The sequence below is a fragment of the Echinops telfairi genome, unplaced genomic scaffold (assembly GCF_000313985.2).
Source record: "Echinops telfairi isolate 266 unplaced genomic scaffold, ASM31398v2 ScPeMD7_7415;HRSCAF=8453, whole genome shotgun sequence".
NCBI classification, from domain to species: Eukaryota; Metazoa; Chordata; class Mammalia; order Afrosoricida; family Tenrecidae; genus Echinops; species Echinops telfairi.
Window position 1 is genome coordinate 388,240 of NW_022111315.1, and position 26,189 is coordinate 414,428.

Genomic DNA, 26,189 nt, shown 5'->3' on the forward strand with positions numbered 1-26,189 from the left:
AATTTTAAAAAAAGACATGACAAAATAATTTATAAATTATCAAGGGTTCGTGTGGGAGGGAGGGGAAAAATGAGCTGATACCTAGGGCTCAAGTAGAAAGAAAATGTTTTGAGAATGATGGCAATAAATGTACAAACGTGCTTGACACAATGGATGTTATGTATGGAAAGAGTTGTACGAACCCCCAATAGAATGATTTAAAATAGAAAAAGAAAAATAAATAAAAAATAAAAATAAAAAAAGAGAAAAACAAAACATGTTCACATCAACAACCAGAACCAGTTGCTGTGGACCCTAGAGAACTGTGCGCTTTTTAGGATTTTTCATGGCTGATTTTTGGAAAGAGTGCTATGTCTTTCTTCTGATACTGCTGTGGGTTTATTCAAACATCAATTCTTAACTGTTTGCACCAAGGAATGACTCCTGTTAGCCATTAAACGCAAAACTCACTCCCATGACGTCAATTATGACTCAAGGGAACCATTAGCCATTAAGGAAATGCAAGTCAAAGCTGCAATCAGACACCCACATGGATGGCTATGATAAAAAAGACAAGTGGAAAATAAAAGCCCCAAACAATAAAAAAGACAAGTCAAGGCTGTGGAGAAACTGGAAATTTCACTCTAATCCAGATAAAAATGGTTAGGGGTGGGTGGATTAAGGGGATTGGGAAGCAAACAATGAATGCGGGTAGGGAGCGGGAGCACAAGAACTGACTGCGATGATGTGTATATCTCTATTTAAGAGATTTAAATGTGGGAGTATTTATGATATGTGAATATTATATTAAGAAAACTACTAAAAACAAACAAACTTGAACAATGGTTACCATGGGTGAAGAACGAAGAGTTTTGTCTTAAAGGGCATTGAGTTAAAGTTAATGGTGGTTGAATAATTTGGAAAAGGCTGTCAATAATGGTTTACAACATGAAGAATAGCACTGAATTATATACATAGAAGTTGAATTGGAGAATGTTTTGTTGTGTACACCTTCGTCACAATTAAAAAAATAATTATAAGAATAACAAGTACAAGGGAGTACAAGGGAGAAGAAAATGTTCTAAAATTGATTGTGGTAATGATTGGATACCTCTTCTTGATATGACAACTATTTCATGTCGATGAGTGCCAATAAAACTGCTAAAAAATGGTAGTACAACTGCTTTAGAAACAATCTGGCAGATCTTTAAGAAGTTAAACAGTTACCTACCACAGTACCTAACAATTCTACTCCTAGTTATACATACAAGAGAAAAGTTATATATACAAGTGAAATGAAAACATGCAAGGAGTTGGTAGAAAAATTCCATTGTTTTTAATCTTTTTTTAACAAACCTTTGAAGTTCCCTCATATATCCACACAAAAATTGTACACCAATGTTCGTAGCAGCATTATTTGTAATAGCCAGCAGGTAGATACAACCCAAATGTTTATCAGTTGGTGAATGGATAAACAAAATGTGTTATATACCATAAAATGGAATATTATGCAGCCATAAAAAGTAGTGATATAGATATACAACATGGATGAGTATTGAAATTACCATGCTAAATAAAAGCCAGTCACAGAAGACCACGTTGTATTTTACACACACACACACACACACACGCCCTAAAAAACACTGGAATTTTTTTCAAAGCTATATATTTAAAAGTTTTTTTACAAAGCAACCTTATAACTTTTAAAGTACTCTCCTTTTACACTTAATTCATTTGTCAAATCTGCGATTCCATTCTTAGAAACGTTTTTAAAATTCATCTATTTGGATGACTGACAGTACCTCCCTAGATTTTTTTCTTCACCTCTTCTACGTCATCAAATTGCTGTCCTTTCATTCCCAGAAACATACAGAAACCAAACGGAGCTAGGTCAGGTAAGGTGTGTGGGGCAAGAGAGGCATGCTGTTTTTTTCCAATAACCAGCCCCCTGAGATGGCTGCATGAACAGGTGCATTGTGGCAAAACCAGTCCGTCTGCCACAAATCAGGCCTTTATGTCACATACTGTTCTGCAATCTTTTTCAGAACCTCTAAATAGAAAGTTTTATTAACAGTCTGACCTGGTGGAATGAACTCTAAATGCACTACAAGGCGATATTTTCATCCATTCAGGAAATTGACGGATGTCCAGAACAAGGTTTGTCATCAATCAATATTCCTTTTTTGGAAATGAGAAAACCACTCATATACTTGAGTTTTTTCCCTAGTACTGTCCTTGTAAACTGTGTTCACCATCGTTAAGTTTCTGTGGCATTTTTCCTGAACAGGAAAACAAAATTTCACAGCTGCGTGCTGTTCTCTTAAATCAGCCATCACAAAAAACAAGGTCTGAGTAAAACTGCTTCTACAAAAAAAATTCAATGTAACCAGAGAGAACCTTCCCAGGCAGTGCCACTAGGTGCACTGAGAGTGAGCTGTTCAATGGTTACCTAGCTGGGGGGAAATGTGTTCTATGAAAGCTCCACCCCACCTGGTGCAATTTGTTTGTTTTGGTTTTTTTTTTTTTGGGGGGGGGGTGTACTCCCTTGTATATATGTGTCCAGAATAGGAAAATCTACAGGGATATAAAATAGATGATTCACTGACTCAATCTATAGGTTTAAGGGAGAACACAAGGAGTAATGAAAATGTTCTAAAATTGAATATGGTTGCATAGCACATGAATATACAAAAAACTACTGAATTGTATTTAATTCACCTGGGCACATAGGTACTCAGTAAATAATCAGTGGATGTAAAGAACAGACTAAATGTGTTGTGGGTTTTTTTCACACGTGTACTGAACATACATAGAAGTTGAGGGGAATTAATATCCCAATGAGGTAAGAGAATAACACTGTACATCTGCAGAATACAAGATTTATTTAAAGAAAAAACAGTTTGGTTTGGACACTTTTGTTCTCTCCTCCTTCAGCCCTTACCTGCTTAAGGGCACCACACAGCCAATAAATATCCTGGTCTCGGAGATCCTCAAGAAGTCACCGAGGTACTAGCTAGGCATTTGGCTGTCTACTGTTACTATTCCCCCATAGCTTCCTCCTCTTCCTCCTCTGTCCAGCTCAGATCATCATCTGAATCCTCAGATTCTTCCTTATCCATTTCTAACCCAACCCTAGCCCTATCCTTCTCAGCTATAGCACTGGGGTGCTCCAGCTGGGCCCAAGATCCTGGGTCTGCCTTTCGCAGGGAGATTTCAACCCGAGATGGCATCAAGGAGACAGAACTCTGCTCCACGTTTATGACCTGAGGAGGAGGGAAAGATAGAGGGACTCATAAAAGAGAATGAAGGGATGGGATGTGGGGGTGGGGAGTGCAAGAAGGGTATTAATGAGTGACAGGGAGAAAATTTAAATAGGAAAACATATAAACCTCCACTTTCCCACAACTCCTTCCCTCAAGACAACTTAAGTTTATTGCAGTGCAATCCTTCTTTTCACCCCATCTGCCTCCCCCTTGTGCCCACTTAGCCTCACTTACCCCCCACAGCTTCATCTGTGCTTGGAACACACGGTTATCATTAAAGACAATGTGGACATGAAGCTAAAAGGAAAGAATTAGAGAGGTAATAGCAATCCCAGACAGCCAAAACAATTCATGACTGCAAAGAACCAGACCAGAGGTGTGATCCCTACATCTAAGGGCCACTCAAACAACAGACGTGATAACATTACCTACCCCTCAAGGAACTATCATGTCTGAAGGTTAATGGCACATAGGAACTCTGCCTGTAAGATTATGGTGTCACCCAATTCACTAGCCTCCCCCCTCCTTACCTCAGTTTGACTGGCCTTCACCCAGTTGAATGCAGGCAGTGGAATCTGGCCATACACAGTCACCACTACTAAGGAATCTGTCTGGTACCAATCATGGCGGCAAGATGCTGGCAACTAAAGGTAAGATGGGAAATGAGGATGGTTGAGAATGAATTCCTAACCCAAGGTGAGTCCTCATGGTGTGGGTGCAAAAGAGCCATCAGTTTAAGAAATATTACTACTTCATCATATTCTAAAATCTCTAGGATGTTGAAGGATAAGGAGAATTTTACTTGATCTGTACACAAAGGATACAAGAGAGGGAACTAGGCTATAAGTTATAGGGAAGAGAAGTTATCTCGGAAATTGGACTTTAATCAAGAGTTCAGGAAAGTTAGGGCTTACCTGCTTGCCCCAGTCATGTCTACCAACTCTGCATCCTGGCTGCACTAGGAATGCCCCAAAATCCAGGGTCTGGATGCCACAACAGCTCCAAGACTTCATTCTTATGTAGGAAGATTAATCAACTGAATCTTCCACTCGCTTCATAAAAACCCATTCCCATATTATGTTACATACTGGTTGGGTGAAACCTGTCTCAGTCCACTCAGTCCCCTTCCTCACCCTTCATGGAATTGAGGTGCTCCTGGGTGGTAGATACATGGTGTAGCATCACTCTCGGGTCCTTGGTAAACCTAACAAGAGCAAGGAAGAATCAGTAATCAAGTCATTATAAGGTGTAGGCCGTTCAGTATCATATCTATACCCAGCCATCCCTCAGGTTTAGCACCTTTCAGCCACAGGCTTGAGCCCCCAAAACTCTCACTCACAGCATCACATCCTGGGTTCTGGCAACTGGAACCAGTCTGGAACAGGCTACTGTCAAGTCCTGGACAAGGGAGAGTGGGTCAAGAGCCTATATATACATCCCCCCACCCAATGGCCACATCTATTAAATTCCAGTCTGTAAGGACTGTCCTACTAAGGGTCCACCTACCTGCCCGAGGTTCCTGGTCTAGTTCCTTCTGTTCCAATGCCATTCCCAGGGCTTGGGATATATTTAGTGGCAGCAGCTTCAGAAGCAACTCTGATCTAAAATTTATGGGTGAGGTGATTTAGTCATGAATCATTAGCCAGCTCCAACACTCCCATCAATTGCAATGGAGTTAAAGAAGTCTGGTAAAAGTCGGGCAGGGTTGGAGGTATTGGGTAGCAACCTCATTGCCAATGTGGACATCTTAAATCCTTGAACACAGGAAATTCCCAGGGCTTCTCTAGTTGCTCTAAATCTAACTATATTGCTCTTTAGAGCTGTGTCATTTCCTCTTCCTCTCCAGCCCTTTGACCCACTACCATCCAGTATATTCCAATTCATATTGACCATATGGGGCAGAAAAGCACTGATCCATAATCTTCATAGGAGCAGACTGCCTCATCTGTCTCCCATGGAGCAACCTTACAGTTAGCAGCCCAACATATCACTTCAGCCCTTTCAAAACTCTAAAACCAAATCCACTGGCACTGAGTAGATTCTGACTTGTAGTGACCCTCCATTAAGGCTTCTGAGGCTGCCTTTACTGGAACAAACAACTTCTCCCGTCGAGTAGCTAGTGGGTTTGAATTACCAACCTTGTGGTGAGCAGCCCAATGCCTAACCCATAGCACCAGGGCTCCTTCCTGTTCTTTAGACACCCCCCAAAAAAAACACACCCCAACTCGTTGCCATGTAGTCGGTGACAATTCACAGGGCAGGGTAGAACTTCCCGTGAGTTTATGAAACCGTCACTCTTTATGGGAGGAAATCCCATTTTTCTCCCACGGAGTGGCTGATGGGTTTTGAACTGCACAGCTTCCAGTTGGCAGCCCAACATGTAACCACTATGGAACCAGGGCTCCTTCCCTTAGGCCCTAGAATTTAGTAATCTCAGATTCTTGAGCTCTGCTTTTCCCTCTAGTCATCCTCACCCTCCTTTGTAAATTAACTGTAGACTTAATATTTCAAACTTATTCTCTGCAACCTCTATTTAAAAATGACAATTCTCAATAACCCCTCGTTATATACTAAGTATATATTTGTGAGAGGCTATCTACTCTGTGGACAAGAGCTATCAAACCCATCACCACCTCATGACATCCTGGAGCAAAGGGAAATATTTCTGGATGCATTAAGCCTAAGGCACAGATTATACATCACCCTGGCCCTTTTCACATCTGCTTCCTAGTTCTGACATTTCCGTGGCGCATTAATCACGTCTAGGAAGCTGCACAAATATATGAAAAACCCAGGAACCTCCCTCTTTACTTGGGCCTCTCCTGGCGCAAATTCTCTGTTGACTTTGGATTTGAATTCAGAGGTTTTTGCTCCTGAAGTGAACTGCTTGTGGCAGGGCCTTCAGGTTGTGGGGCCTCAGGGAGCTTCTCAGCACAATGTGGTCCCATAGTACAGCCCTAGTATAAATAAGGAGATAAGGATTAGGGATAGATCCCATGAAAAGCAGATTCCAAGGAAGAAAAGGATTTACCTTGATGCTTAAGAATTCAGAGAAATCTACAGTTCGTTTCTGGCAGCAGGACCAACCCTAATAACAAAGAGACCCATCTTGGCTTAGATGCCCCAAGTGTATTTCCTTTGAGAAAGGTTCTTGCTAGCCCACTCCCCACCATTGCCTACTCCTCACCTTAAGTGCATCATGGAAGATTGGGACACCAGGGTGATGGCAACAGGAATCTGGACACGAAGTAAAGATCAAGGAAGGAAAGGTAACTGGAGCATTGTATTATCTTACCTCTTCTCCAGGTTTATACCCTAGTTTCTTTCCATATAATGTAAAAGTAGCATCCATCGTGGGAGATAATTTATCCAGACCAAAGCACACACACTAAGCTTCTGAATTTCCCACCCCTATATCATGCTTCCCCACAACAACCAAAGATCCCCTAGCAAGGTCAAGATAACTCACTCACCAGGAAGGTTGGTATTGGGGTCAAAGTGTTGCCCACAGCCTTTGTTATAGCACAGTAGAGACATGAAGGTATTGGTGGAATTACAGAAAAGGGTATTTCAAGGAGTCCACTTGCCGAGTGAGGAACAACTCGGTCTAAAGGGTTTTAGCTGCCTAGAAGGGCCAGCTGTTTCTATCTTTAGTTCAGGAGGCGTATACCTCCTAACATGGGCAAGGAACTTCAGTTCGTCTCCCCAGCCAATAGGGAAGAGCTCAGGAGTATTTAGCTGTAATGCTCAGGAGAAAAGGATCAAGCCAGAGCAGGGCTTAGAACTTGGGATGAGTCAGCTAGTCACTGCTCAGCTTTAGACACACTTAATCCAGACATATTAGAAGCTGTTCCCAAATTTATAGGAACTTTGAAATATACTTCAGGCTCCAAGGCAGCAGCTTTACTCATATGTACTGCTTCTGTAATCTTTACCAATCATCTTGGCAACAGTATGCATTTAACCCCTACTTCTTGCCCAGAATGACTAGTACTTTCATCAAAGTCAGTATCTTATAATTTCCAACTCTCAAGACAGAACCACCCTCCACCCTCCCTTCCCCTTCAAAAATAGCACAGAAAATTAAAAGGCTTAAAATGCATTTTAATAAGGTGATGCTGCATTTCTGCTCCATTTCTCAGGGAACTCAAAATTAATTGTACCAGGGACAAATCAAACATGGTATAACAATAAAAAATGCACAGCATAACTACCTAAAACAGGCAAGGCTAAGAGCTACCGTCAGACCTTCAAGACACAGCAACCCTGTTCCCAAGACTGTACTAGGCCTATCAAAAAAAAGCTGTGAATAGCAACATAAGACACAAAAGGGCCATTTCTGGTTTGTCCTCATCCAAGAAAAAGATGGAGGCAAGTTTACAGTTTTTTTAAAGATATACTAAAATGAAAATCTATAAGAGAAAAAATGTCGCCAGTAGGACATTATGGGGTAATATATAGAATACAACAAAACCGTATGATGTATGTATGTTGTCAGTAACCTATGTGGACATTTGCTTGAATTCTGAACTAGGAGTGAATTGAGCAATGGAGCTAAGGTCATTGGGGGAAGTCTGATTTTTTGTGGTATATGCGGCAGTGTCTTGAGTTGGGAGATGGAAGGATGAAAAAGAAAAGACCCAACAAAACAAAATGGACTAAAACGGAATGATCAAGATCAATAGGGTGCTAACTGGATCCATTTTTTGGCCAAGATTTCCTCTAGGCCCTTAACATCCATTATCTTGTGACTTCAGGAATGCACCACATGGAATTGAACTGACTTGTTAAATAATATACCACACAGAACTGATTTGTTAAATACTACCCCTCCCTTGCCCTCTGCCTCCAGCATACTCCCTAGAGTAGAACAGGCAGCAAAGACCTAACTACAGGGAGGAATCCCTAACACTCTTCCAGAGTAGAATTCTGGCTAGTCCAAAAAGGGTCCTTCTTTTACAGGTTTGGGGGAAGTAGACCACAAATTTATTAGTATCGACGACGCTTGTTTGGAGCAAATTCAGCTCCAGGAGCTGCACGATTAAATGCAGGAGGGGTTCCACCAATTGCCCCAATTCCTTCCATTGTAGCAGCTTGGCCAAAACGCTCAGTTGTAGGGGGAGTCTTAAAGAGAAAAACAAAAACAAAAACCCACATTATTACAATAGAATCTTTGTCTTAAGCTTCGCACCCACCTGTAATCCCTCCCCTGGAAGCCATTAAAAAGATTGGAAAGGAACTTTTAAAACAAGGGTCTGCATGCAAGGAGTGACACCAAGCCTGCTAAAATTAGTGGGTAACCCTAAATTGTCTGAATCATCATTCCTCACTATTAGGCAGTATCATGTACTACATGTACTAAAACCCTGGGTTGGACATGTTACAAACAGAAAACACATATCTGCATTGTATATTTAAGAAATTATTCAAGGTATATATGACCTGTTGTATATATTCTTTAAGAACCAAAAATAAAACACAAAAGTTGTTCATTATTATTCATGGCAACTTCATGTGTTTCAGAGTAGAATAGCCGTTCCACAGGGTTTTTATAGCCACAACCTTTAGGAAGCAGGCACCTCTGGGCAGATTTGAAATGACAATCTTTCAGTTAGTAGAGTGAAATTACCATTTGTATCACCCAAGGATTCAGGACAAGTTCTAGCCAAATCCTTTTTCCTAAGCTAGGTATATCTAGACAAGGGTAGCCTATCACTGTTCAGGAACCCAGACCTTTAAAACAACAACACCCCAACTCACTGTATTGAGTCAATTCTGACTCACAGTGACCTTATAGAACAGGGTACAAACAAAGAAAAGTACAGGGTAGAAATGCCCCCTAGGGTTTTCGGTAAATCTTTATGGAAGCACACTGATACATTTTTCTCCCCTGGAGAGGCTGGTGGGTTCAAATGACCTACTTTCCCGTTAGCAACTAAACAACTACTGCACCATTTGGGCTTCCAATTTAATCCAAACATTTTGAGACTAGAACCTAAACCTCAGGATTTCACAAGCCATAAAACCTTGAATTCACACATATTTTACTTTTCTAGCCTTTACTGTCTTCTCTTCCAAAGAATTTTTCTCCAAAGGTAGTAGCTAACCAGTCAAACTACTCGACTAACTATTAAGACAAAGTACTTTAAAATGGATTTGCACAAGATTAAAAAATAAACATTTTCTAGGTTGGGATGCTTTCTTAATGTACACTTACCCTTCATATAAAACTCATAAAAAAAATCTTGAGGTTACTTTTAATGGATATCAATAGTACTAAAGATTGTTTATTTGTAGAAAAATCAAGGTAGCCCCAGGGGCTTTGAAGACAAGGCCCTTTCCCCTCCAACTACCAGGGTTAATGTGAGGCCCTGCAGTTTATTACCAATCCTAAGGTTCCATCTGGCATCATCGTGGCAGGTCCTGGAGGAGCTGGGGTACCAGCTGGCACAGGAGCAGGAGGCATGGCACCTCTGTTGTTTATGCCCATAGCACCTAAAGCAGAGAGAACAGTGTAATCAGTACGGGGTCTGGAGACCATTAAGGAAACAAATTCATTAAGAACTGTGTTAAAGTCCCTCAAATCTGTACCAGATACCCTTTAAATCTGAAATAGGTAGGAGAAACTATACAGATTAATAAGCTCACTAAAGACCAGACACAAAAATGTCTTTAACCTCCCCAAGTCCTTACCTCCCATGGCCATCTGTCCCATCCGTATCTCTTGCTCTCTCTAAAAAACAAAAATGCACAAGACAATCCATGACACAATGCCTTCTACCACAATCCATTAAGACCACACTAAAAATTGTGACAGCAAGTTGAACACCAAAAGCTTCTTGCAAGTTACCAAGTTTAAAGTCAGAGATTCTGGGACACAAGCCAACAGTCCTATTCGGAATGAGAGGAGAAAGGATGCAGGAGTGTTGGTTTCTCCTAGGTCTCCAACTCGAACAAAGAAGCCATAGGAATCCATTTTTAAAAAAGGAATCAATTTATCTCATCCTACAGTCAGAGAGTATTAAAAAGCAATGTCCTCAACTTTTCATCTTAATTGCTTATGAGGCAATATAAGTTCCCCTTCCAACTTTACAGTTTATTCGTATAAATTATTTCAAGAGGGAAGGGGTAGGAGGGGAAGGAGGGGAAAAAATGAGGAGCTGATACCAAGGGCTCAAGTAGAAAGCAAATCTTTTGAGAATGATGATGGCAACAAACGTACAAATGTGCTTGACACAATGGATAGATGTATGGATTGTGATAAGAGTTGTATGAGCCCCCAATAAAATGATTAAAAAATTATTTCTAAAAATAATCTCCAAATATGGGCAAATTGGTCAGAACCTGAACTATTTTGTGGTCCTTAGTGGACAATTTATGGTGTGCTTGTCATGTCACAAATGGTGTGATACATAATGGACACATGAGAAATATACCGCATCAGGAAAGGTTCCCTTGAATCCTTCCTGCTGTCGCCGCATCATTTCTTCCTGTTGTCGCCGCATCTCTTCCTCACGGCGCCTGCGCTCCTCCTCCTGCCTACAGTCATGAAGGCATTGAAAACCAGACCCATAAAGATATTTGAGACAGGTACACAAGAACTTAAGCAGGCTCTTTTAAAAAATAATTTATTTTGAACAGTTTCGCCAACACACAATTCACATATACTTTCCAATAGTTCAGTCACATTCATAAGAGTTGTGCAGCCATCACCACCATCGATTCCAGGATATTTCTTCTTCCTCATACTTACTGGTGTTCGTGCCATCTCCCTCCAGCTTCCACAAGCAGGCTTTCTTAATAAAATACTCTGCACTCTGAACTAAGGTAACTCTATTACTAAGGTAATCGTCTACTGAACACTATCACAACTCTCCAGAAAACTCACTATTAAATGTACCCACCTCAAAGGTCCCCTTGAAAAAAGGTTCTCTTCCTAAAGGAGATTCATGGGACCAGCACTTAGCTACTTCCTGAGGGTAAATCCTAGAGCCATGGGCAGCTAAAAATGTCCCCTTCCTAAGAAGAAGTCAGGGAATATTTGCCAACTTATTTACAAACGCACCAGGTAAGAATGGTGGTAGAAAGCAGGAATGAGATATTCCCTTTTAGAGTTGTCATGAATCAGGTTCAAGAAACTTACCTGAGCTCCAGTTGCTTTCGTTTTTGCACCTCTTGGTTGTGCAGCTCTTCCATCCGCCGAAGTTCTTCTTGGCGCCTCATCAAATCTAGAAAAACAACAAAATAATTCAAGTATTCTTCATGCTCTTCAGCCAGATACAATTTTTCTCTAAATAAAGATCCAGAAAGCAAAGGGAATATAATCCCTTAGTGGATGTCTGAGGTATCCAGATTCCAAAAATAAAGTCAAACCTATATTTCCTTCTCCACAGAATCCAGTATTTTCTGTCACATCTCCAAGCTCATTTGCCTACCAAGATCAACAAAATATTTCAGAGAATAAAAGTAGAGATTTAGGTCTTCCGCTACTGATTAATATAAACTCCTGAAAGCTTTCACTTTGTTTTTCTAGCTTTAGGACGTTTATAGGCCGATACTCACCCTGCCTCATTAGCATGACCTGGTGCTCATGGCGAGCAGCCTCCATTTCCATCTCCAGCTTCTCTCGAGCTTCTTTAATGTTGCGGTCCACTTGGTCCTGCTGCTGCTTTTCCATCTCAATTAGTGCCTTCCAGCGCATGGCATATTCATATTCAAAGGAGCCAGGTTGTGCAAATCTGGGTGGCTGCTCTCGTTCCCTATAGACAAGGGTCTAGGGTGACTTAATTGTTTCTAAGATTCCTCCAACTAAGCATTGCATTCTACCTAAGAACCAAAATAATGCCTGTTTTCAAACTCATCAAAGATCTGTCTTTTTCATAAATCCCTCCATACAAGCTTCCTTAGGACTTGGCAAGCACAGAATCTGTCAGGAACACATACTTGTGAAATTGCTGATTCTTTATAACCAGCTTCTCTGGAAGTCCCTCTTCGTCATCTAACTGGTCCATGGGCTCCACAGTCACAGGTCGAGGAAATCTGGGAGAAAGGAAGTTCAGGGCTAATCAGATCACACTTTACTAGGTTTTCCATCTCTAGGGCCTGCAATGTCATGGTTGAACAATTAACATACTCAATTTTTTTCAATTAACATACTTCTGAAAAAGTTGTATGGAGCTCACGGAACCAAATCCTATTAATGGCATTAAGGAGAAACGGGTTGATAGAATAGAATCAGGCTTCAGATCTCCTCGCTACAGTTTCAAAAAGATCAAAGGAAGTATAGTTTAAGTATCCATTATCTGCAGAACTACTCCAGAAAATGACATGGGGGAAATACCAAGCCCTTATATGCATAAAGCAACTTTTCAGAGTTCAAAAACATTACAAAGTAAAGGCTGATTTAGGACATCTTGGTTTTTTTAATTGAAGACATATTATCGCAAGACTTTAAAGTTATACTTTGATATGCATTGGAAAACTGAAATTAGTATTATCTTTAAATGTCTGGTCACTGAAATCCACCCACAAAAAAAGTTTTTTAAACGATCCCAGAACATGGTTCCCAGTGGCTAACTTCCTCAGACCACAGCAAGGAAGTAGCAACCTAAGGACTTTCTGAAAATGATCCTCACTTACGTGGTTAACAGGAAGGAGCCTTCACTGCATCTGTCTAGGGCTTTTCGAGCAGCTGGCTTCCCTGAGAATTCAACGATGCCTTTTCCGGAAGGCCTTCCTCGATCATCCACAATGACTACAGCCCTCTCTACTTGGCCAAACACAGAAAAAGCCTCCTCCAGCAGTTCGTTGGACACATACTGAGGAAGGTTTCGGACTGTAAGAGAAGCACTATGGCAGGCAAAGCGCACGCGCAGCTGCTTTCCACGGAGTGGCATGTTGTCCAGCTCCACCTTGGCAATCTCCGCTAGAGTTCGTGTTTCCTAGAGAGCATTAGAAAGTTAAAGTAACTCAATTTGGCAAAAACTATGCATATATCCATCAACACTCTAAGTAGCAAACAAAGCTCAGTACAAAAATGTCTCCAAATCAATTTGGCAACAAGTATATAAAGAATATGGGTAGATCTGAAAGAATGGAATCATCTGTTTCAGATTAACTCTCTGATTATAGTGATTGCTCTGGTAACTTGTCAATAAATGGGACATAATTATAAATTTTAGCAATACACCATCACCAATTTTGTTATTTTTCAAAAATAACATATAATCTAAAAACCAAAAACCACTCTGATATTTAATTATAACAGCACCCAGAATATTTTAGTTACACGTTTTACCAAAACCAGTTATGATCTCCAGAAAGCTTCTTTAGAATCAGACCTTGAAAGGACCCTTGAATTTTAACCCCAGAGAAATTAACTTCCTATATGTAATCTCAGGAGTTAGTTAACAAATGCAAAATGAAAACTAGTTCTGCTTACTCCATATTTATAGTAGATGATGCCAAGAAATGGTTTCCTCCCCATACACTTAAATCTTTATCTAAATCAAATTAACTTTAAAATAAGGCCTAATGTACTAAAATATTTATATTGAGTATGGGGAGTATCTAGGAGGAAGGCAGGTGAATGTAATTGGTCATAAACTGGTAATTGTTGAAGCTGGGTAATGGATACAGAGGAAGGTTTTTGCTTTTTTTCAGAGCAAGGGTTACTATACTATTCTGCTTTATGTTTGAAAATGTTCAAATGAAACAGTTCTGAGACATTAGCTCTTGCTATTATCTTGGGCAAATAAACATTTTATCTTAAAAAAAACCCACAAGAGTAGCAAGCATAAATTCTGCATTTTTGGTCCTGTTTCATTAACTCCCAGGTTTTGGCAAGCAGACTATCTGAGATTTCCACTGCCTGCTGTTCCATATATCATTCCTAGCTTTCTCCATTTGTTTGTTTAAAAAAAACCACATGCCCAAAGCCCATAGTTGCTCACCAAGCGGATAAAGCCAAAGCCTTTATCCTTATGAATGAAGACTTCGCCAGCCTTCCCATATTTCTCAAATAGTTTCCTCATTTCTTCCTCAGTGATGTCAGGAGGAAGATTACCCACAAAGAGACGGCTACGTTGGGTGAAGGTCTTCTCTCCTGGTTTTCTAAAATTCTTCAGATCGATAGTCAAGCCTTCATCTAATGGAAGACACAGGAGACGTATTACACACACACACACACACACACACACACACACACACACACACACACACACAACCCACCCCCACCAGAGAAAGAGAATTAGTGTTACTTTTCCTTGTTGGTTTTTAAAATAATGTTTTCCTGTATATGAAATCCAGGATATAAACAGTAACTGGGTTAATGGTTCCTTGGGAGGAAATGGGGAGCTAATAACAATGTGTACAAGAACAAAGAAAATGTTCTAGAGCAAATCCTATGAATAAGAAATAAGTGACATTACAAAAGAACCAAATGAGATTAAAAACTGCCCTGTTTGATGCTTATCCGCATAAAGAGATCAATGCAGACGCGGTGCTACAGCCAAGCATGGCAAAAAAAAAAAAAAAGCTAGATGGTGTCCAGCTATTTGAAAGAATAGCATCTGGACTCGTAAAGGCTTCTTTGAATTAGCAGTCATCTGAGTGAGGCATCAACTAGGACTACACAGAAGCAACACACTAGCATGTTTGATCCAAGGATTGTGAATGATAAAATCCTAACCTGAAGGAGGGAATAGTATCAGAGCTTAAATTGTGCACATCCATTTTGCATAAGGCTATGGATGACAACAGGAGTCCAAAATCCATTTGCAGTGCTCACACATACATTAAGCCTCCAGTGAATACCCTCTGACCACAGACCAAGGATAGCCTTGCTTTCCATCAGAGTGCAGTGGGGGTTTTTGGTTTTGTTTTTCTGTATTTTGTTTTCTCTGGATAGAGGTTGTGACTGTATTGATGGTTTCTTGGGCGGGGGACGGCAGGGGAGGCTGGGAGCCGATGACAATGAGTCCAAGAAAGTAAATGTTCAGTAACCAGTACTCAACTGCCATTCTACACCATATCTACTTCTTGATTTCAGGAAATAGCCTTTTCCCATCATATACACATTAAGAGGTAAATAGGGGAAAAAAGATCAAGGATGGCCATAAAGGTCCATCCCTTCACAATCCCAAGAGACAAATATCTGAAAACCAAAGAACCATTCCCCATAGGAAACCTATTTCTACCCCATTACCTAGCATCAACTCACTTTGGCTGCTGGCCTGTTGCCCATTTGCCGGTACTGGCGGGGGTAGTGACTGCTGCTGGTGGTGGTGCTGATGATGCTTCCTTGGAGTATGGTTTTGCTTCTCCAAGTTAAAGGTTTTATTGCTCTGCATTTTTGTACCCTGTATGGGAAAAGCAGATTGTCAAATACATTCGGTGTTAATGACACACTAAGAATCATCTTCCTGATGACTTATTACCTACAAACAGGCTTTAGCAATTATGCTATACACAGGAACTAAACAAGCACCAAATGAGAATCACTTGAGACTAGAAATGACTCAAGAAAACTTCCAGTTCAATAATTCTAAACATGAAAGGAAACCACTTTCCCAAGAGAATCTTAACCCTCACCAAATGGCCCTATCACATATTGCAAGGAACCCTTGTGTTGCAATAATTAAGCACTTAGTTGCTAACCAAAAGTGGCTCTGCGGAAGACTTGGTGATCTGCTTCCATAGGTTACGGCCAAGGAGGCAGCTCTATTCTGTCATGTGGCTGCTATGAGTTGGAAGTGACTCAATGGTACCAACATTGCTTCGTAAAGAATATTGTAAAGACAATAACTGGCATGGGTTAATACCAATAAAAATGGAGTAGACTAGACAGTTCAGGAATTTGCTAATTAGCGAAGGATAAGGAGTAATCAGTGTTATTCTCTGGTATAGTCCTAGCCCACAGGAGATACTGTGGAATGAACAGTGGGCTATGGAGTTAAGACATACTTTTGAATCATAGTTCCCAATACACAATAGCTATGTCCTACCTTAATAAGATTCTTCAGTTGTTTTAAAGGGAACAATAAAAACATACCTCTCAATACTATGAAGATTAAGTAAATATGCAAAATTACTAACTCAGTACTGGTATATATATGATTGCCATCTAGTCAATTCTGATTCATGGTAACCTGATGTGAAAGGCCAATTTTAAAATAGATTGACAGGCCTTTCTTACAAGGCATCGTGGGGTGGCCTCCAACCCCCAATCAGTTAGCAGTCAAGCATATTAATAGTTTGCACCATCTGGGGACAATGTCAGTGTAAAAATTATTACTGAACAAAAATCAAATCATAAAAGATTACAAAAGCAAAAAAAAGTTAAAAAATGACTACAAAAGCAATATAAGATAGAAAAAGATGGATATACAATCATCTGTGTTAAAATCTGTCAATTAAAAATCAACATAAGATTGAAAAGAAAACAAAATTAAAATTCCTGGTATAATCCAGACTGAATATTTTATATGCTTAAATTTATAGTCTTGAAATGAAAATTTTCTTATTGATCAGGTTAATAAGAGGCCATCTTCATCTGCCTCATTCAAAAATAGTTCTCTAAAAACAGAAATAAAAAGACAAAGTCAATCCTAATTCCCCACCCCCAACACCAGACCCCATAGTTATAATTATTTACATAGATCCCCTTTAAAATAGAAAATGATATTCTTCACATGACAACAATGAGACAAAAGTTTGATAGCTAATTATAAATAGTAAGTATATGGGAATACTTTTGTGTATACAAAAACTTTCTTCAAAAGTTCAAAATATCCCGACTATAGTTCAGGAATGCATTATAAAATCTATTATGGAAGTAGCTAAGTTAAAATGTAATACCTTATCATTTGGCTCACCTTTTTGACCCATTTTTAAAGTTATTCTATTTTTAATATTTTCTGCTTTCTTTTCAATTGAGGTTTTTCTCTATTTTATTTTGTTATTGTTATTTGCTCTTTTCTTTCTTTTTGTTTTTAGGTATGTGAAATCCAGGATGGGTGAATCTATAGCGATAGATAGTAACTGGCTCATGGTTGCTTGGTGGTATGGCAGGGCAGGCTGGGGGGAAATGGGGAGCTAAAATAAGGAGTATCAAAAGGAAGAAAATATTCTAAAATTGATTGTGGTAATGATTATACAACTCTTCTTGATCTTCCTGTTTTTCACACTCTACCAAATCTGATGTCCTTGTCCAGAGACTGTTCTCTCCTGATAGCATATCCAAAGTGTGGGAGTCGAAGACTTGCATCCCTGCCTTTAAGGAGCATTTTGGCTGTACTTCTTCCAACAGATTTGTTTGTTCTTTTGACAGTCCATGATACTTTCACTATTTCTCTCCAGCACATAATTCAAGTGCATTGATTCTTCTTCAGTCTTCTTTATTGAGTGACCAATTTTCACATGCATATGAAGTGATTTAAAATACCAGCTTTGGGTCAGGTACACCTCAGTCCTCAAAGCAACATCATTGTTGTTCAATATTTATAGAGGTCTTGTGCAGCAGGTCTTCTGTGGGTAAAGCTGCTGCACAATACCTTTTGCTATATACATTTTACCACATTAAAAAAACTTCCTGATAAATTTAACACATTCTATACAAACAGAAAGCACCATTATCCAAATTTGCATTCAAAAGTTATTTTACATTTCTAAACATAGAAACTGTATTCCTAGAAGCTTTTCATAAGAAAAGAATTTCAATGTGAAAAGCTACTTACATGAAAATAGGAGCGCTGGTGGCGTACTGGTTTCCTGTTGGATTGCTAACCACAAGGTTACCAGTTTAAAACCACCATCCACTCTGAGGAGAAAGATGAAGCGTTCTACTCCGATAAAAAGTTAGTCTTGGAAACCTACAAGGGCAGTTCTATCCTGTCCCGTAGTGTCACTATGAATCAATATCGACTCGATGGCAGTGAGTTTGGTTTTGGGTACATGAAAATGTTCACAGCCCCTGTGGTAGCAAAACACTAAAAATGATTTAAGTATTTTAAATTAAAGAACTTGATTTGAAGAAATTGTTATAGCTATGCAATGGAATGCTATACGGCTTAAAGTGCAATGTTTTAAGAGGGAAGGTTAAAGAAAAAAACATTATGAACACAATGTATGCAAAAATTAAAACAATCGCCTTATATGTTGCTTATTGATAATTTTCCATTTTATTAACTCAGTAGGATAAACATTGAACTGCTAACGCAAGATTGGTGGTTCAAAACTGCCAGCCACTCCAGGGGAGAAAGAGGTCCCCTTAAAGATTTATAGCCTAGGAAATGATGTATGGTTCCTATTGAGTTGCAATCAACTGGATGGCTGTGGTTTTATATTCTAGGTGCTTGGGATGGCTCAGTGAGCAATGCAAAAATTCTGGCTTTCGGAGTTTCTACATAATTATATAAGACAAAGAAGATGCATTGAAAAACCATTTTTAATGGGGGAGAAGGGTTAAAACTTTTTTTTAATTGGGGAGAAGGGTTAAAGATACAGCTAGTGGAAGGGAGCAGATTGCAATTTTAAATAGAACTGTGATGTTTAAGCCTACACTGGAATTTTCTCATTTCATCAATTTTGTTTCTCATTCATGTTGCAAAACCTCAGAAATTACAAGGTATGTAACACAAAATATATTGTAATATATAAAACATAAGTTAATAATCACTGTTGATATTTTGGTATTTACTTTTAGTCACTAATTTTTATATGCAAAGTATTTTAACTTCCTTTCTGAACTTTTTGACATAGCACAACTTTCTTACCATTAAATCTACATTTACTGTTAATGGACACAGTATTCAACTATATGCATGAACACTTGGTATCGTTGGACATATCCACTGTTTTCATTTTTCTATAACTTCCAAAACATGCAATCTTTTAACTGCAAACACAACACACCATTGTATACTCAGCTTTTGCTGATTTCAAGTGTTGATTTAATTTTAAAACTTTAAGTCCATCTGGATACACATTTACTCAACTACTCTCTATTGAGACATTTAAGTTGTTTACAACTTTTTCCTATAACACTACAGTAAATTCCTTCTTGCTTTTATACCTTTATTTCCTTAGCATAAATTCTTAAAAATAGGATCCCTGAATCTGTGACTCCTGCTACACAGCACAGCATTGTTTTCTATATAAATTATCATTTTAAATGCCATAAATAAGTGTAGCACCTTCATGGTAAATGAGATCCCTTAAAAATTGTGAAAAATAGTTTGAGATAGTAACATGAGCGTTAAGTCTTTTCCTATTTGGATCGCAGGTTTTTAACTATCTCCCTACTGCCCTAAAGTGGCTAGGTCCATGGCAAAAACTTGGTTGTCTTCAGATATTTCTTCCTTTAGTTTAGCGAAGGAACATTTTCCCTCCAACCTTAGGAATCAGTGGTACCAGCTTCGAACTCTGCATCCCATAATGGATCTGGATATGACTAATGAACTCAAGTTAAATGTCCTATGCCATATATTTACATCCTAACAGACACTTCTCCATGCCATTTTTAAATGACCATTTTAGCACAAATGCCTTTTAGAATACTCTACCTCCTAGAGTGTAAAACTTTAAGGACTATTTAAGATTATTTCAAGGCAGGTTATTTTTTTCCTGTTCAGATCTTTATTATATAAAAGGAAACGATCCAGTCTCATAGTCCTAGGAAATAATTATTTTCACATGGCAGCCTGAGGCCAGGCTTTGCCGATGCTAAATATTTATCTGTAGCTTTTTCATTGCTGTAAAATACAAAGGGGCTTCCAAAAGATCATGGAAAATGAAATGATAGGGAATTTCCCCATGAACTTTTGGAAGCCCCACATTTGCCAATTCAGTATGTTTTAGTGCTATGAACTACATTAATCCTGTCATGGTGCATAATCATTGCCAAATTTCTATCACCTCAAGGAAGTTATTTTTGACTTCTCAAAATGCAGCCTGGGAGTAAAGATAGCAATACTGGGTATTTATTGACCATTATATGCTAGACACTGTGTCAGGCCTGCATTATCTCATTTAATGCTCACAACTACTATACTTCTGGAAGAAGAAATTGATGCCAGAAGTACTTGGCCCATGCAAGGTCACACGGTGTGATGGAGCAGCAAGGGACAACACCCAAGTCTGTTGTACCCTAGTTCATATTCATCACTGTGCTAGTCTTTGTAGTCATACAGACCTTAATTTCCATTCACGATACTCACTAGCAATCCATGTCACCTCACTTCTGAACCTTACTGTCAAATGGGATAGAATATCCACCTCTTGGGCGGGTTACTTTTGAAGCCTAAAATGAGATAATGCACTTAAAAGCACTTAGCTCCCATCTAGAACATAGTAGGTACTTGTTCCTGATGCCAAGTGCCCTTATTTATGCATATGTTGGATGCTCCATTTAGGCAACGGTCATCAATTACGATCTTCTTTCCTCTCTTCTGGGTTTTCCTTTTTTGGGCATTCCGTACAGTGCTTACAAGATAGCATCTATTTTTGATGATGGCTAGCAAGATAATTTGGAAATATGTGCAAAAGGCTCTTTTGAGTAATAAATTCAAAGGGGCAAACAACAGAAGCCATGGGGAAAGGGCGACAACAGTTGGTGTAAGAAATGAAAATAATAATTTATAATTTAACAAGGGGTCACAAAGGTGGGGGTAGTGAGGGAGGGGAAAAAAGTGGAGCTGATACCAACCATTCAATAGAAAGTCAATGTCTAGAAAAGAATGATGGCAGCATATGTACAAATATGCTTGAGACAATTAATGTGTGGATTGTGATAAGTTGTATGAGCCCCCAATAAAGTTATTTAAAAATTAAAATAAATAACTTCATTGCCACCTACCCAGTTGACCTCAAGAAGAGAACAAAGCACAAAGATGAGCAGCAAGGATTTCAGTCCTAAAGAGCTAACAACTCTGATGAAGAACTTTCTTGAGAAAATAGGTACTGGTGCATTATCAAAACCGCAGCTATTGGGCACGATACACAACAGTTACACAAATATAAGTTTGGATACAGGACCCAAGACTCCCTCATACTGACACAACAAGCCCCCCCCCCCACTAACAGTGTTGTCTTTCGTTTAAGAATAAAGAATTTGGGCAAGGCCACTCCATAAATCTGTTCAGTGGTTCCCTGCTAGAGTTGCCAGATTTCGCAAATAAAAATACATGGCATAGTCAAATTTAAATATCCGATTTTGGAATGAGTACTATTTTGCTACATGTATGTACCATAAAAGTAACTCGTTGTCTAGCTGAAACTCAAAACTAGGCAGGCATATGTAGCCCCCCTCAGTATCTAGCAACCATCTCCTTCACCTACCTAACTTCCATTTAAGACAGCAAAGTGCCCCCGGGCTTCTCTAAGCTCAACCTCTGTTCATAGAAAGGGGCCAGCGCCTGATAATAGTTTCAGTGGAAGGTAACCACTAGGAAATCCATAAATTTCACTTTAATTTAGAAAAGCGATGGTATTAACTGGGCAAAGAGGCAGCAAAACAAGAAAAGGAGCCGCCAGAAAGGAAGCGGACCATGAACGTGGTGGGATTTGGAAGCGGGAACTTCATGGCTCAGTTTGCAGCAATCACGCCCGGGTGGGGGGGCCCACGTTCCTCCCCGGAATTAATGGCCTCTCGAAGGCGAGAGGAGGAGCGCGGACAAAGCGCCTCCTCCTGCGACAACGCACTCGGTGCGCTCGGTGATGGACCCCACGCCCGCGGGGCCCACTTCCCGACAGGAGCCAGCTCCGAAGAGGAGGCTGCGGGAAAGGGCAGGCGCGCAGACGGAAGGCGAAGCGCGCGGCCACCACGGGTGGGCCGAGGCGGCCACCACACTGGCGGCGAGGACAAGGCCTCAAGGGGCTCGGGAACAGCCATCCACCCAAACCTGGCCTCGCCCTAGTCTCCTCCTTCACCGATGAGAGCAAGAAATCCAACATGCCTCCCACGCAGAACCCAAACCACTCGGGAACTCACTCGGCACCGAAGGTTCTCTCCTCAGAGTAACGGCGACGCTGCACGGCCTCCACCGTCCCGAGAAAAGAGCGCGCGACCGCCGGAAACGAGGCGGCGAAAGCTCCGTGCCTCCCAAGGGGTCCAAGATAGCGACTTTCATTGGTTCACGTCACTGCCAATCAAGGTTTCTCTTCAGAGGCGGAATCCTTTTTCCACCATTTCTTCGTTTCTATTGGCTACCGGATGAGAAAGCTAGGCGTTTGTGTGACCGACAGATGGGGGACAAAGAGCGAGGCTGTGTCCCTAATGCGCATGCTCCAGTGGCCAAGCGCGTGAGAAGGGAAAGGGAAGGGGGTGGGGGTGGAGGGTAATAAAGAGGTGCGGGCGGAGGGGGGCGGAATGGAGTTTCAGAAAGGGAGACTCAAACAGACTAAGGAAAGAAAGACTGAACGACCAAATACTGGGTGGGGAGAAGTAAGAGGAAAGGGGGAGGCAGGGAAGAGGCGAGAAGGGGCGAAAATGTGCGCACGTAGGCGTACTCCGCCAATTCCGGCACTGCGCCTGTGCAAGCACTAGAGCAACAATGGCATTGTGTTGAAGGTAGTAGGTGTCGCCTTTCCCACTGAAAAAAGCCCCGCCATGTTGATTTTTTCACACTTCCGCTTTAGGACAGGCACCCTGGCACACTTAATCAGATTTCTACTTGCTTCACCAGGCTATTCAAGAAGCCTGGCTTAAATAGTGGAGGAGCCCTGGTGGTCGTCGGGCTGCGATCAGTGTGGTCAGCAGTTCGAAACCACCAGCAGCTCCGCGGGAGAACGATCGAGCCTTTTACTCCCGTAAAGAGTTACAGTCTTGAAAACCCACTGGGACTCCCTATGAGTCAGCATTGACTCAAGGCAGAGAGTCGATGGTTATAGAAAGGGGCGGGGGTAGGACACCAATAAGATAATCAATCAACTTCCTTATTTCACTAATGCCTAACTAGTCCCTGTGGGTAACTGATCTTAAAACTCACTGCCATCGCGTCAACACCGACTCATAGTGACCCTATAGGACAGGGGAGAACTGACCCTGAGCGTTTTCAAAACTGTAATTCTTTCGGGGACTCGAAAGCCCGGTCTTTCTCCCCCAGAGCAACTGGTGGTTTATTAACTGCTGACATTACAGTTAGCGGCCCAACCTGTAACCACTAGGCTAACAGCGTTACTCATGGTGAACTAATTGAGGCCCTCTTTGTAGTTAATTCTAAGTAATTCAAGGATCCCTGGTGGCGTGTAGTGATTATAAACTGGGTTGCAATCCACAAGTTTGAAACCCCAGCTTGCTACGCGGATGAAAGGCGGGGCTTTTTATTCCTGTAAATAGACCGTGTTGGAAACTCACAAAACATTTGCCATTGGAACCATTTTACACGTACAGTTCAGTGACATTGCTTATGTTCTAACTCAAGGAGACCCACATATTACAGAGTAGAACTGTTCTATAGGGGTTTCTTGATTATAATCTTTATATAAGCAGATTGCCAGGCCTTTCTTCTGAGGCTCGGTTTTGTTGTTTTTAGCTGCTGAGTAGGTTCCAACCCATAGCAACCCCATGCTCAACAGAAGGAAATACTAACTAGTCCTGTGCCTTGTGCACAGTGGTTCCAATGCCTGAGCCCATAGATTCCGCCACCGTGTCAATCCATCTCATTCTGAGCCTTTCTCATTTTCTCTGCCCCTCTATCCAGCGTGATGTCCTTCTCCAGGGACTGTTCTCTCCTGATATGTTCAAAGTATATTTGACAAAGCCCTTGACTCTAAGGAGCACTTCTTCCAAGACAGATATGCTCATCCTTTTAGCAGTCCATGGTACTTTCAGTATTCTCCAGCATCACAATTCAAATGCATCTGTTCTTCAGTATTCCTTATTCAATATCCAACTTTCACATGTATATGTGGCAATTGAAAATACAATGGGTTGGGTCAAGTGTATCTTAATTCTCAAAGTCACATCCTTGCTTTTCAATACTCTATACAGGTCTTGTCCTCACATTGGCTGGGGTCACTCCTTCAAAAAGGGGGAAAAGGGAGAAGACCATCCACTTGGTGCTCTACTACATTCAGACAAGGCTGCCACAAATCAACAGGTCCTCCACAGGAGTGAGAGGAGAACCTTACTGGGGAATCAAATTAACACCAAGGGAGGGGAGTATCTACATTTCAGAGGAGGCACTGGTATTTCTGTTGGTAGGTATGGTGGGTAAATGGGGAGGAGCAACTTCATATCAGAAAGGGATGCCAAACAATAATTGTAGGGGCCTAAGGGGAGAATAAACCAGGTTCTATGGTCCTGGGTAGACACTTCAAATATGCTCTATCATCTAACCCTTGGTGAATCCTGCCATGGACTAAGCACTATGGTGACTTTAGATGCTGGCCTTACAGGGAATGTGGCATCTCCCAAGGGCCATGCCAGAAGGACTCAGCATAGAAGCCCCACTGACTGAACCTGGCCCTACTTCAAAACTACCTGTACCCTTGGAGTTAGGACTGAAATACTCTGATGGGAGAGGAAGCAAAGTACCACCTACCCCAAGACTACGGAAATGGTGGTCATTGGACTATCATTTGGGTGGGACTATCATTTGGGTGGGACCCCTTGAAAGGGGACTCAGGACCACCAATTATTTAGTACCACAATGGTGCCCTTGTATTAATATGACCGGTTTTAATCTGATAGGCAAGGATCTGCACTTGAACGAAATGGTACAGGAAATTTTCCCCTAGCACCAATCCCCATGCTCAATGTAAACAGAGCTTAATCAATTAAGAAATCAATTTGCGCAAAGCAACAACTCATGGATTGCAGCTCCAAGTTGGACTATGCTCACATAAACTCTTATCAATAGTACCTTAAAGTCTATGCCATTGGATAAAATATTGATGTTATCAGTGCAATCACTTTATACCCCAGGGGGATGATTGAGGGTGTTTTCATTTCTGTTTCTTTTGCTTTTTTGACTTTTTGGGTTTTGTTGTTGTTGTTCTTACTGATTTTTGTTTTTGCCATAATATGATTAATGAAGTAAACCAGTGTTATTAATAACCCATGGACAAGCAGATGGATTCTGGGATCCCACTTAATTCTAGCCCCAATTGAAGAACAGTTAGTTCTTATAGCATGGCTTTGCACCATACTTGCCAACATGAAGAAATCACTGAAGATGAAGGTGCTACAGCAAAATGTGGGGAAGAAAGCAGATGGTGCCTGACTAGTCATTAGACTAGTGTCTGGGGTCTTTAAGACTTGTACTCAAACAAGCAGCCATCTAAGTGAGGAGTCAACTATATCCACATTAAAGAAGCACACCAGCTTGTATGACCCAAGATTACAAAATCTAAATATGATGAAGGGAAAAGTATCAGAGCTTAAGCTGTGAACACTCAATTTGTAGACGGCTATGGAGGACAGTGGGAGCCCAAAATCCATCTGCAGAGTAGCTGGTCAGTTTAAGCCTCTGGCAGATCCCTTTGAGCCACAGGCAGGGGACTCAAACACTTTACTATCAGACAGAGATGATTGTAAACTTGATTATGGTGATAGAATCATGGTATGATATGATACTTAGTCAGTTGACCTTCCTCCTGACCCAATCTGAATTTGCTCTAGGCTCAAATATTTTTCACTTGTTCTATGACAGAAATTTCTTCTCTGGCTTTTTAAATATTATTGGTGGTCTTTTCTTTCTTATTCTTTATTTGTATTTTGTTTTTATATTATTATTATTTTCTTCTTTCTGTTTCATTTTGCTTTTGTTTTTCATTGTATGTTAGGTGTCTCAGTATATTTTATTTTTTTTGTTCTTTAATTCTTTTGTTTTTCTAATCATTTTATTAGGGGCTCATACAGCTCTTCTCACAATCCATACACACATCAATTGTGTAAAGCGCATTTGTACATCATTCTCAGAACATTTCCTCTCCACTTAAACCCCC

The 26,189-nt window shown here is 40.5% G+C and overlaps 2 protein-coding genes across 3 annotated transcripts; both read right to left on the reverse strand.

Moving 5' to 3' along the window:
• Positions 1-2,842: 2,842 nt before the first annotated feature.
• Positions 2,843-7,232, reverse strand: ITGB1BP2 (integrin subunit beta 1 binding protein 2). 2 transcript variants are annotated; one of them, XM_004716665.4, is made up of 11 exons: positions 6,716-7,232; positions 6,430-6,479; positions 6,274-6,330; positions 6,054-6,199; positions 4,749-4,843; positions 4,582-4,640; positions 4,376-4,446; positions 4,157-4,256; positions 3,773-3,886; positions 3,477-3,539; positions 2,843-3,242 (listed from the first exon to the last, which is right to left on the reverse strand). In XM_004716665.4, the coding sequence occupies exons 1-11, from the start codon at positions 6,777-6,779 to the stop codon at positions 3,018-3,020; spliced, it is 1,044 nt and encodes a 347-aa protein (XP_004716722.1). In that variant the 5' UTR covers positions 6,780-7,232; the 3' UTR covers positions 2,843-3,017. The 2 variants fall into 2 exon arrangements, with proteins under 2 accessions (XP_004716722.1, XP_045152920.1); XM_045296985.1 differs by lacking the exons at positions 6,274-6,330; positions 6,430-6,479 and having other exon boundaries at positions 6,716-6,759.
• Positions 7,233-7,325: 93 nt separating this feature from the next.
• On the reverse strand, positions 7,326-22,318 carry NONO (non-POU domain containing octamer binding). Its single transcript, XM_045296984.1, has 11 exons — positions 22,231-22,318; positions 15,463-15,601; positions 14,195-14,388; positions 12,882-13,183; positions 12,186-12,281; positions 11,805-12,001; positions 11,386-11,470; positions 10,679-10,781; positions 9,936-9,975; positions 9,628-9,737; positions 7,326-8,366 (listed from the first exon to the last, which is right to left on the reverse strand). The coding sequence occupies exons 2-11, from the start codon at positions 15,590-15,592 to the stop codon at positions 8,232-8,234; spliced, it is 1,392 nt and encodes a 463-aa protein (XP_045152919.1). The 5' UTR covers positions 15,593-15,601; positions 22,231-22,318; the 3' UTR covers positions 7,326-8,231.
• Between the last annotated feature and the right edge of the window lie 3,871 nt (positions 22,319-26,189).

Bases quoted from the DNA above. Each gene is read 5' to 3' on its own strand.
- ITGB1BP2 (XM_004716665.4), bottom strand. From the start codon at position 6,779: ATGTCTCTACTGTGCTATAACAAAGGCTGTGGGCAACACTTTGACCCC. The intron at 6,331-6,429 runs GTGAGGAGTAGG...CTTTGTTATTAG, and splicing joins TCTTCCATGATGCACTTAAG to GGTTGGTCCTGCTGCCAGAA. The intron at 4,844-6,053 runs GTAAAGAGGGAG...CATAAATTTTAG, and splicing joins TTGCGCCAGGAGAGGCCCAA to ATCAGAGTTGCTTCTGAAGC.
- NONO (XM_045296984.1), bottom strand. From the start codon at position 15,592: ATGCAGAGCAATAAAACCTTTAACTTGGAGAAGCAAAACCATACTCCA. The intron at 12,282-12,881 runs GTAAGTGAGGAT...CCTTTCTCCCAG, and splicing joins GGCTCCTTCCTGTTAACCAC to ATTTCCTCGACCTGTGACTG. The intron at 10,782-11,385 runs GTAAGTTTCTTG...TCATGACTGTAG, and splicing joins CGAAAGCAACTGGAGCTCAG to GCAGGAGGAGGAGCGCAGGC.